This window comes from Xyrauchen texanus, chromosome 40, assembly GCF_025860055.1.
Source record: "Xyrauchen texanus isolate HMW12.3.18 chromosome 40, RBS_HiC_50CHRs, whole genome shotgun sequence".
Lineage (NCBI taxonomy): Eukaryota > Metazoa > Chordata > Actinopteri > Cypriniformes > Catostomidae > Xyrauchen > Xyrauchen texanus.
In genome coordinates, this window is record NC_068315.1 from 8059543 (window position 1) to 8072264 (window position 12722).

Genomic DNA, 12722 nt, shown 5'->3' on the forward strand with positions numbered 1-12722 from the left:
ACACATGACTAGTTTGGTATGGGTGGGTTGGCTGTTAAAAAACAAACTTATATTTTAACATTTCTATGTTCAGTTGTTTATAGCTATTGTAAAACACCATCTACCTCCTGTTTGGGTCTGTTTGTATGTGCATGTGTTTTACTTAATTAAAAGCCTTTCATCTGCATATATTATATTATATTTTGTTATGTTATATTATATTAATATATATGAGATTAATTCCTTTCAGGAGCAATAAAGCAGCTGTGGGTAACTCAGTGACCCCCATCCTTCATAACAACCACTCAGAGAAGCCCCTTACTCCCAAGAGCTCCAATCAGAAGCCCTCCTTCAAGTAAGTCTATTATTAGTTTAATATGATTGTTACTGTGTGAACTATTCTTAGTCATGAGTCCTTGTGCTCCAGTTGTGCTTAAGAATTCTGTGTCCATATTGGTTCACACATTTACACTCTTTGCTCTCTCTCTCTGACTTTCTCTCCCTCTGTTTGAACAGTAACATCATCAAAGCCACAGTAAATGATGATGTGACATTAGACGTGAGCGGTTCTCTCACTAAGTCTCAAAAGAACTTCTCGGCATCATCAGGCTCCAACAACAAAGCTCCCTCAAGCCCCCGAAGCCCAGGTCAGCCACGCAGACGAGAGGTGACCGAAGAGGAGGCTGAGAGGTCAGCAATACCCCATAATAATCATGATCATTAAATTATTATTATTATTATTATATGTTTGCAACTCTCTACAAATGAATTTTGCACATTTAGAAACACATTTAGAAATAAACAAACTCTCTTTTTACAGGTTTATTCAACAGGTGAACCATGCTGCTATTATCATTCAACGTTGGTATCGTTGCCATGCCAACAGAAAGCGAGCCAATGAGAATACGATCAAACGCCTCCTTGCATCCAAAAAAAAGGTAAAGTATTTGATCATATCAATTATAATTAATTCTCACTCTGCTGTGGTTAAAATGAAGACTTGTAGTGGGCGCCATTCAATCCTTTGGTTAAACTAGATAGCCTATTTTACATTCTTGTGAGTGATTTGGTGTATTTTCCATAGGAAAGGGAGCAGAGAGCAGAGGAGGAAAAACCTGCAGAGTCACTGAAGAAGAAGGACGATGAGCGTAAACGTATCAGAGAGGAGAAAGCTCGTCTGGCTCGACTTACTGCAATACAGGTGCAACAATAATTGTAGTCTGTCTTAGCACAGTTACAGTTTTCTCACTGATAAGTGTGCTATTTATTTGAATTTCTGTGTATTTTTGTTAAAAACAGGAGCTTCAGCAGAAAAGAGTGCAACGTGCTGCAGAGGTGCAGCAGATTGCAGAGGAGGAGATAGAGGCACTGAGGCATGCTGGGAAAGTGGGGCATAAAAAACTCACCAAATGTTCACCCACTTCTCCCACTGACCTCAAATCTAAGAACACAGGTGTGATTTGCACTGGGTCACATGTCTGTATCTAATTCTAGTAGTATATAGCAGTGTGAAATCTCATGAAACCATATCTATTTAACATTTCACCCCCCACCCACCCATCCAAAAAACATCAAAATGAGTCATAAAATGACATTAAAAAACTAAAAAGTATCAGAAATAAAGCAACAAAGTGACTTAAATTTCTACAAGTCACAAGGTGTGTCTTTCTTCAGATTCCAATGTGAACATTGTGTCTGATCTGGATGATGTGACGAATCTGAGGGCTGTGTCACCTGCTGGCTCTCTAAGCAGAGGGTCTCAGTGCTCTCAGGTAATCCCTCACCCCAAAGCACTTCTAATCCCACCAGATGTGAACCAAAAGCTAAAGCTTTTGCTGACTAAATGGCCTCATTCCCTCAGGAGATCCTACAGAGGTCTGTGAGTATGGAGGACCAGCGACAGAGGGCACCATCAAGCAGGGCTCAGTCAAAAACCACCCTCAATGACCTGCTGGACACGCTGAAGCTCTTGGAAGAGGAGCCAGAGAGACTCTCAGAGCCCAAGAGCTACAGGAAGGATAAGTACGCATGGATTGATGAGGTGAGTCTGGTCTTAAAGAGAGAGTTCACCAAAAAATTACAGTTCTCTCATCGTTTACTGTGAACAGTGACCAGAAATTTGAAGTGTCAAAAAGAACATAAAGGGATCATAAAAGTAATCCATACAACTCCAGTGTTTTAATCCATGTCTTTTGAAGTGATCTAATCAGTTTTGGAGGAGAACAGACCAAACTTACTCCTTTTTCACTGTACGTGTTGCCATTGCAATCTCTTGACACAAAGATGATTTCAAGATCGATTACATTTCCTATGGCCCCAAAGTCAGTGGGGTCAGTTTTGATTTAATGTTGGTAAAAAAATAAAAAAAAAGCTCTAAGCTAAACTTAGTAAGTTTTTGCAATCACAGTGATTCACTTAAATTCAGCTTTAAGAATTAGTACAGGACAAGATTTAAATACTCTCTATACTATGTATAGAACTTTGAGTAAATGTTTTTGTTGTGGATTTTTACAGTCTCAATTTCCCCATCTGTATTCTCAGGATGGAGACTCTAACTCCCTGACGACTGATAACGTGGAACGGCACAGGCAGTTGAGTCAGACTCCTGCCCTACCAGATGGGGGTGCCTTGCTGTCAGAGGCCAAACTGCAGAGCATCATGAGCTTCCTGGATGAAATGGAGCAATCAGAGCAGGATAGACCACGCTCGGTCACCTCTGGATCACACAGAGAGGTAAACCCAACTCAACTCCAGCATTTGAAGTTAAGGGTTTTTGGTTGGGTCAGTGTATATTTCATATGTGTGTGTGTGTGTGTGTGTGTGTGTGTGTGTGTGTGTGTGTGTGTGTGTGTGTTTAGGTGGTGTTATCAGAGGAGGATCTCGCAGTTGTAGAACAAGCCTCAGCCACGGCAGCTGAGGTCACTGGTTCTATGATGAGACTCAAACTGGAGCTGGAAGAGAAGAAACGCACTGCCAATATGCTACAGACAGCACTGGTAAAACAATCGCACATGTGCATATTACACCAGCTAGATTTAAGGGATAATGTACAGATAAAATGCATCTTAATACCAGGTGTTAACAAGGCCTTAGATAGCCCAGGCTCAGACTATAAATGTAACGGTACATGTGTGTGTCTTCAGGCCCAGCAGAGGGAGCTAACAATCCGGCATGTGAAGGAGACAGAGAAGGAGCTCAGTCATAACTTTCAGCTACAGAAACAGCAATATGAAGCTACGATACAACGGCACCTGACATTTATAGACCAGGTAAAAACCTCAACACACCCTGTTTACATCTAAACGTATATTATGCTTAATTTTCGTAAAAATAATGGTCAAGTAGCCTCTTTTTTCATTCTTTTGATATCTAGCTGGAAATATAACCTGAACATGTTTTTGTGAAATTTTCCTACATACCAAACATTTTATTTTCTTGGTTTTGTCTGACCGCTCTAGTCTGTTAAATTAGGTTGTGCTTTATAAATGTGCATTTCTCAATTTCTCTCTCAGCTGATTGATGATAAAAAGGCCTTGAGTGAACGCTGTGAGGAGGTGGTTGGAGAACTCAAGCAGGTGGATCAGAAGTACACCAAGAAGATCACACAGATGCAAGAGCAACATGAACTGGTGAGTTCAGTTTAAAGTTCTTTTTCGAGATTTCGGTGCAGAAAGTTGACCCTGAACCGGTTGCAGAGGAGATGATTCTTACATTCATACAATCTCGAGCAGTTTGATTCACCAGTCTTTATTTAGAATTTTCTCCACATGGACAGATACCTTCATAAAATTACAGATACCATTAACCATTAAACTATATCTACGTATAAACATAAAAATGCGTTTTGAAAGTTTTTAAAGAGTCGAAACCATGACTGAGTCTATGCATCAGCACGCATTGGCCACTAGAGGGCGATCAATCTATTTTATGTCTGTTATGCTAAAGCATTGTTTTTTGTTGTGGTTCTTGGTTCTCTCTGTTGCTGTGCCTTAACATGTGTATGCTGTTGCGTGCCCTTACTGCATTGCTTTTGCAACTGCTAACTGTTTCTCTCTCTCTTTTCTTCTTTCTGCCTGTGCTGTGCATTTCTCTCTGTTTCTTTCCTTGCGTCTGCCTGTAGGTGTGGCAAATTTTGGGTCCCATGTGCGAGGTAATGCTTATTTTCCTGTCTAACTCTTCATCACTTCATTTTTTTTATAATTTTTCCATCCTTTTATTCCTTATCTGCTGATGCAACACAGGCCTGCTGTTTTTGTTTGTAGGGAGCCGTACTGTATACACTTTATGAAGCATAAGCACATTCACATTTTGAATAATGTTTTTCTCAGTTGTGATTCTCATTATATTATCATTACTGTAAAAGGTTTTTTACTGTAATACATTAAAAATTACTGTACACATAGATTCAGTATAAAAACTAAAGCCAGTACAAGAAAAACTACCATAACATATAACTATTTAAATTATACTATAATGTACAAATAATATATATAATTTGCGATATAGTAATGATATACATTTTTTATACAGTTAAGAGAATGAGAGGTGCTTAAGTGACATTCAAATAATGACTTAAGTCAAAAGTTTGAAAAATCTTAATAGTCTTAACAATGTTTATTATTTTGATTTTGGGATTAAATATGAACCAGACATGACATGACAGGTTTAACAAACTGGGGCCAGCTTGACAAAACACGCAGATATTTATTGTTGCATTTTTCAGTCGCACACAATAAGACACCCTTTTTCAGCAGTACACAAAAGGTTTGCTTTTCAGCACACACCCCACTGACACGCAGACACACACTGACAGCTTTGTGCATCTCTCTCTCTCTCATCTGCTGCTGTCTCCTCTCATTAAATACTCCCTCTGCCCCCCCCACTTGCTCTGCCCAGATGCCGTTCAGCCCCGCAATGCTCGCCACAACAGGTTTTAAGATTAGCAGAAGTGTTTATTCTGATATGTAATTCAGTTGGCTAATTTAGGAGTGCTTATTCATACAGCTTCTCCTTTCTTGTTTTGCATGGTTACACATGTATGTTGCCTAAAACATTTACTCTACAGCCGTGCCCAAAAACATTCAATGTATGCAAAGAGTCAATATTTACAGAGTTGAACCTTGTTCTTCATAACCTCTGCAATTCGCTCTGGCATGCTGGAGATCAGCTTCTGGGCCAAATCCTGACTGTTGGCAATACATTCTTGCCTTATTAGTGCTCAGAGTTGATCACAATTTGTGGGCTTCTGCTTGTTCACTCGCCTTTTGAGAACCACAGGTTTTGCCTGGCCACGGATCCAAAATGTAAATGTAATGATCTCAGAGACTTCATTATCAATCTTGCTTTGTGACATGGTGCTTCATCATGCTGTATAATGCACAGATCATCACCAAATTGCTCCTGGATCTTTGGGAGAAGTTGCTCTTGCAGGACGTTTTGATACCATTCTTTATTCATAGCAGTGTTTTTGGGCAGGATTGTGAGAGAACCCACTCCCTTGGATGAAAAGAAACCCCACACATGGTCTCAGGATGCTTCACTGTTGGCACGACACAAGACTCATGGTTGCGTTCACCTTTTCTTCTCCGGACTATCGATTTTCGAGATATCCCAAACAGTCGGAAGGGGGCTTCATCAGAGATAATAACTTTGCACCAGTCTTCTGCTGTCCAATCCTTGTACTTCCTGCAGAATTTCAGTCTGTCCTTGATGTTTTTATTGGAGAAAGATGGCTTCTTTGCTGCCCTTCTTGACACCAGGCCATTGTCCAAAAGTCTTCGCCTCTCTGTGCATGCAGATGCACTCATACCAACCTGCTGCCAATATTGAGCAAGCTCTGCATTGGTGGTGATACGATTCTGTAGCTGACTCCTGGCATTTTCTGGACACTCTGGGACGTCCTGAAGCCTTCTTCACTGCAGTTGAACATCTCTCCTTGATGTTCTTGATGATCCAGTAAATGGTTCTTTCAGGTGCAATATTCTTTGGAAGAATATTGGAAGACTGGAAGCACTTCTTCCCTCCTTTTATAGCAAACAGTCTGCTCTTATAATCCAATCAGAATGATAGAGTGATTTCACCTGACTAGTACTCGTTCACACTTTCCCAGGTGCTGCTGATATGATTAGTGAAACAATGTTAGCTGGTCATTTTGTCCTATGTCACTGCCAATATTTTGGCAACAGCTGTACATAGTCCTCAATAATTTTGCTCAAGTGTGTAGTTTGGAATTCAGCCATGATTCTCAATGGAAATCTCAACCGTATACCAAGAGTCACAGAAGAAATAATGATATGATGTCCTTGAGATCTACTGTATGTTGGCACACGCACCTGTTCAGTAACATTTTGAGGGTTTGTTTGATGGAACACTCATGTCATGTCAATCAACACACCATCATGGTTGGCACTTTGCATTTCAAGAGTGGTTACCTTTGTCAACATAGATGTAATTGAACCTTACCTTACATTTTTACATCCAGAATGTAACATCATTACGAACATTACTGCAGCATCTCATTGCATTTTCTCAGTTTTGACACAAATTGTATTAGTGACAGAATTCATCATGATTAAACAATTCATTCATTCATTTCATTTCAATCAACCCTGTTACCAAAGTTATTGTAAAAAATCATCAAAACATGATATATATATATGCGTGCGCTTACTTGTATAAATATATATATAAATATACACAGTGGCTCCAAAAATTATTTAGAACTTAAAAATGCTTTTGAGAACAAAACATCAAAGCAATTTGCATCTTGTAAAGAAAGAGAACATAAGTACACTTTTCAAGTAGAACATTTAACAAAAAGTAGCTTGTTACATTTTAAATGATCAACAGATATATTGTTTAAAGTTAAAACAAGTATTTTATTTATAAAAGTATTTGGATACTTGATAATGGCTTCATTAATGATTACAAGTTCAAGTGTTTTAGTTTTTAGTTTGCCTTACTTTCATTTGTAGAGTTTCTTGACAATGTCTGGGCATAGAATGAACACGTTTCTGTAAAACCTGTGGTGCAAGTTTCAGCCACCAAATCTTTCAGTTCATCCACACTAGAACATCGACGACCTGACATCCTCCATTGCATCTTAAAAGCATAGGGTGGTCACACCAAACATTGATTTAGTTTTTTTATGTTTACTTCACTTTGTATAAAGTTAGTTGATTTTATTTATGGCATTATTTTTGAAAACATCCTCACTACACAACATTTATAACAAGTGCCTAAAACGTTTGTGCTGTACTGTGTATAGATTATGAAAATAGACAGGAAGTCTATAACTACATACCTGCATTTTCCCCCAAACCAGCTACTGAGTGATTTTGTAATTCAGGCTAAATCTGTATTCCTGTAAACTCTTATGGAATAATAATAATATATATATATATATATATATATATATATATATATATATATATATATATATATATATATATATATATATATATATATATATATATATATATATATATGTTTTCAATTAAAAATGTTTCTTAGATTAATTGCTGCATTCAGAAAGATCCTGACTTCAGTACCAGGATTGCAAAAATTTGAGTCTTAAATAAAATAAATGTCAAATTTCTGTTTTCACTGGTTGAAACTTGTTTGAAAACTAAGCTAATTTGGCTTCATTTAAAGTTTCAAGTCCTATAGTGTACCTGTTTTGTTATCATTTTGTCACTGACTTGAATGAAAGAAATGCTAAGGTGGCCTGGCTCTCTCTAAACTGATATTCTGATGTTTTCTCTTCTGTTTCTCCCTCCAAATAGGAGATAAAGAAATTAAAAGAGTTGATGAGTGCCACCGAGAAGATCCGCAGGGAGAAATGGATCGATGACAAGACCAAAAAAATCAAGGAGATCACAGTGAAAGGTCAGTTGAGGCCAACAGAAAGCGTCTGTATGGACCAGTGCTCCAATCTCTGATCTGAACCAGACAACAGCACCCTTCAACAATCCATTTCAACCCGGCATTTGGGCTTCATTTACTGAAATGTGGCCAATTCGTGATTTCTCTCTGTGCCCTAAAAATATAAACAAAATTGATGAATGCCACCAAAAATTGTAAAAAAATTATTCTGAACTGTCTCTGACTGTCTTTGTTTAAACTATGTGCAACAGGGATTACAGACAGACAGAGCAAACTGGTAATTTAACATGATTCAAAGCAAACTATTCAAACCTGATATTCCCAATACTGGTCAAACCACATATCACTGGCCTTAACTCTTTATTTGCATAATTTTTCATTGCTCATATTTTTTAGGACACATCACCCAATTCAAACTGACATTTTGTTTGTGTAATGTTAAAAGCATCTCTTTTCATGTATGTGTTCAGGTCTGGAGCCAGAGATTCAGAAGCTAATTTCCAAACACAAGCAAGAGCTGAAGAAACTGAGAGTTCTTCATGAGGCAGAGCTGCTTCAGGCAGACGAGAGGGCCGCCCAACGTTACGTCAGGCAGAGTGAGGAACTACGACAGCAGTTGGAGAAAGAAAAAGATGAACAGTGCCAGAAAGAGAGAGAACTGGCCAAGCAGAGGTATACACAACTTTGTACACTCAAATGTCCCGATAAAGCCAGAATGTTTTTTATTTATATTTATATGTATATATTTATACCTTTTATATGTCTTTGATTTCAGTTGCTCACCTCTTTTGCATCAGTGAGGGTGAGATTATGGGCTCTAATTTCATGACTGCGCTGGGCGCATTGCTAATCTCAACGACCGTGTGAAATATGCAATAGGACATAGACGGTGCAATGACCAGAGAAGAACCTCAAAATTAAATTGCACATGACTGAGCACATTACCACTTTGTGTGCTCATTTTCACCAACCTACTTGTCACTAGATTTAGTGCATGCTTGCACAAAAATGTCATAGCTTCATGGCCATGCCTATTGATTTTGTGCATATGATGTGTATAGCATTGCTCTGCGCTTAAATCATAGGTCTCTTAAAATTCTCTCATCATTTACTCACCCTCATGCCTTCCCAGATGTGTATGACTTTCTTACTTCTACAGAACACATGTAAGGATTTTTAGAAGAATATTTTAGCTCTTTAGGTCCATACAATGCAAGTGAATGGGTGCCACCATTTGTATGCTCCAAAAAGTCCATATAGCCATCATAAAAGTAATCCATATGAATCTATTATTTTAATCCATATCTTCAGAAGCGATATGATAGGTGTGGGTGAGAAATAGATCAATAAATTCTTTTTTTGTTAGAAATCCATCTCCTTGCCCAGTAGGGAGCAAAAAAATAAAAATAAAAAATATGCATGAAGAATGTGAATCACCAAAAACACAAGAAGAATGTGAAAATTAAAGTGGAGATTCACTGAGCAGGGAGGAGAATTTATACACCTATTATATAATTTCTGAAGACATTGATTTAACCCCTGGAGTTTTATGGATTAGGCTACTTTAATGCTGACTTGTGTGATTTTTGGAGCTTCAAAATGTTGGCACCCATTCACTTGCATTGTATGGACCAAAAGAGCTAAGAAATTCTACAAAAAATCTTCAGCAGATGAAAGAAAGTCATACGTTCCTGGGATGTCATGAGAGTGAGTAAATAATGAGAGAATATTAATTTTTGGGTGAACTATTCCTTTAAAATGGGCCTAGTCATTCTTAGAAACATTTGTTGGATTACTATAAAGTTACCGTCCAACTTGTGAATCATCTTGTTCATTTACTCACCAAAGGCAATTTGTACATTAATTTAGTTCATTTTGGACCCTGCTTTTACATATCCTTGGATACTGCTATTGGAAAACACACACACACACACACACACACACGCGCGCACACACGCACACACACACACGCTCGCACACATCTAAATGTCCAAACAGAAAGAAAGGGAGAGTGGAACAGCATGACAGAAAGGTGCTTTAATGAATCAAAATTTTGGGGTATGTTGTGCTTACCATTCGGAAGAGGTGGACAGCAACGAAATACATTTACTTGAGTACTGTACTTAAGTGCACTTTTTGAGTATCTGTACTTTACTTGAGGATTATTTTTCTGGAAACTTTTGACATTAACTTTACTACAATTGAAAGACAAATATCGTACTTTTCACTCCACTACATTTCTATCAAGGTCCTCGAGTAGAAAGTCGTTAATATTTAGCAGCTTTGAAAAACAGTGAATTTTTTTTAATCTTCTCTAAAACGTGATTGTTTTTTGCAGGTGACAGACAGCCTATCAATAATCACTCTTGTAGGGTCATGGGTCGTAAAGTTCAATGATTTCCCAGCATTGTTTGAACACTGATCAGTTGGCAAAATGGAAGACGGTGGTTCCTCGGCTTAGTGCGCGCACCCTTGGCCATACTTAGAAATATATTCCAGTTTTCTGAAAATGTTAAACATTCGTTTCGTTTGAAATATTTGCTTTGTTTGCTTAAAACTAACCATATCACAGCCTTCAAAAACTAGCCGTCCAACCTGCGGAAACATATTGAGGTATGGAAACTTTTAATTTCTTGTGAAAGCTTGAAATGATCTGTGCTTTAGAGCTAAAGTTCAGTATGAACTATGGTCAGTTTAATAATTTTTTATGGATTTGCCCACCAAGTTGCCATAGCCTTGTGGATACACCGCTAACGCATAGGTAAGGTTCAACAATGATGTTAGTTAGCATGCAAATGTGTGAATTCAAATGTAAATGAGCTTAAGAGTTAAATAAGTTAATATCTTAAAATCTATATATATTTGTTGTTGTTGTTGTTACGTTGCAAAATTACTATAGTTATGTGTAGAGCTGCACGATTAAATCATAAAAAGGTTGTGATCTCAATTCAAACACCCACACAATCTCTTTCCTAAATGATAACGATTCGCCTGTTTATTAACAAAAATCATACCGGAACTTTAAAATCTGCATTGGTGCTGCCGCTGAGCCAGAGAGAGCAGTTACCATGTATAGGTATGAGACAGCTTCATAAACTGTCTTTTTTAGTCTTCCTGGACTTATAGCCAAAGTGCGCGGTCATGTCTGTATTTACAACAATTTGAATGACCGCTTGATTCAAATGTGGATGAATGTAGAAACATACTGTAGATGTGTGCACACTGCCAGAGCTGTGTGAGAACACTACCATGCTGCTTTTGTGGGGGTGGGTAGGAGTGTTAAAAAAAAATGCAACAATAATACAATGCGTTGACATAAAAAGGGAAATTTACTTTTGATACTCAAGTACTTTTAAAACCAAGTACTTCCGTACTTTTACTTAAGTAAAAATCCATCTTAAAAACTTTCACTTGTAATCAAGTAATATTTGACCAGTAGTATCTGTACTTTCACTCAAGTAATGGGGTTGTGTACTTTGTCCACCTCTGCCATTCGATTTGGCAAAGTGTTTAATTAATAAGGTAAAATGTTTAGGTACACGGTACTGGGTATCAATGTATACTCCATTAGTCTTTACTGTTAAACAAAGTACTTTAAGAAGAGACAATAATGAAAACCGCTTATGATTGTAGGCATAATTGTTGTTATATCGCATATTACTGCACATCATTATTGAATCCCTCTTCTTTGTGATTTTTTGTTTACAGTTTTATTTTGTCTGATATTTTAAGCTTACCAAAATTTGAGCCTACTTGCATTGGCTGCTGAGGCTGTAAATTGTATTATAAAAGTAATTAAAGGTTCCTTGAAATTGCATCAGCCATATTACAGGTTTCACCTCTTAAATTTGGGCTATTTTATGTGTGCAATCATTTCAAAACATCATTAACAAAAACAATGCAAGTAACAAAGCAGTTCAAATCAGAATCAGAATGAGCTTTATTGCCAAGTATACTTACACATACAAGGAATATGTCTTGGTGACAGAAGCTTCCAGTGCACAACAATACAAAAAACAATACAAAAAGAGCAGCAAGACATAGATAATAAAAAATAAAATCTAATTATACATATACGTACATACACACAGACACACACCTTCATACATACACACACATACGTTGTGCAAATCTAAAATAAATCCGTCATATAAAGTACAAAACTACAGTATGTTATGTACAGTGCAAAAAGTCCTTTGTAGTCCTTTCTTTTGTATGTAATGGCAGAAGAGGATATGTTAGATAATATAAATAGACTTAAACTGTGTATTGCACATAAATATTGCTCAATGGGGCGGCTTTAACTATTTATGAGATGGATAGCCAGAGGGAAAAAAAACTGTTCCTGTGCCTGACGGTTCTTGTGCTCAGAGCTCTGAAGCGTTGGCCAGAAGTCAACAGTTCAAAAAGGTAGTGGGCTGGGTGAGTGCGATCCAGAGTGATTTTTACAGCCTATTTCCTCACTCTGGAAGTGTATAGTTCTTGAAGGGGGGGCAGGGGGCAACCAATAATCTGCTCAGCAGTCCGAACTGTCCTTTGTAGTCTTCTACGAAATGTCTGATTTCGTAGCTGCACCAATTCAGACAGTTATTGAAGTGTAGAGGACAGACTCAATGACTACTGAGTAGAACTGTATCAACAGCACCTGTGGCAGGTTTAACTTCCTCAGCTGGCGAATGTTTTAGATACCAATCAAATGACAAAACATTAAAGTGTAAATTGTAAATGTAAACTTCTGTCTTGAGATCACTGAACTGTATGGCTCTGCAGCTCAACACATTGATCACAGTGGTCTTCTTTAGGCTTCTAAATTTGTTGGATGGAAGGCAATAAAAAATCAGTTCTGGGGATTTTTAGCT

The 12722-nt window shown here is 37.7% G+C and overlaps 1 protein-coding gene across 3 annotated transcripts in view; it reads left to right on the top strand.

Moving 5' to 3' along the window:
* Positions 1-12722, top strand: part of cep131 (centrosomal protein 131) — a 30923-nt gene that overhangs the window by 6313 nt on the left and 11888 nt on the right. For 2 of the 3 annotated variants that reach the window (XM_052112550.1, XM_052112552.1), the window contains exons 6-19: positions 230-334; positions 496-669; positions 800-917; positions 1064-1180; positions 1279-1432; positions 1654-1751; positions 1841-2020; positions 2521-2712; positions 2838-2975; positions 3123-3248; positions 3492-3608; positions 4100-4129; positions 7764-7866; positions 8334-8535. In XM_052112550.1, the coding sequence (XP_051968510.1) occupies positions 230-334; positions 496-669; positions 800-917; positions 1064-1180; positions 1279-1432; positions 1654-1751; positions 1841-2020; positions 2521-2712; positions 2838-2975; positions 3123-3248; positions 3492-3608; positions 4100-4129; positions 7764-7866; positions 8334-8535 (1854 nt within the window). The remainder of the gene's footprint in view (positions 1-229; positions 335-495; positions 670-799; positions 918-1063; positions 1181-1278; positions 1433-1653; positions 1752-1840; positions 2021-2520; positions 2713-2837; positions 2976-3122; positions 3249-3491; positions 3609-4099; positions 4130-7763; positions 7867-8333; positions 8536-12722) is intronic. The other variant, XM_052112551.1, reaches the window with a different exon arrangement.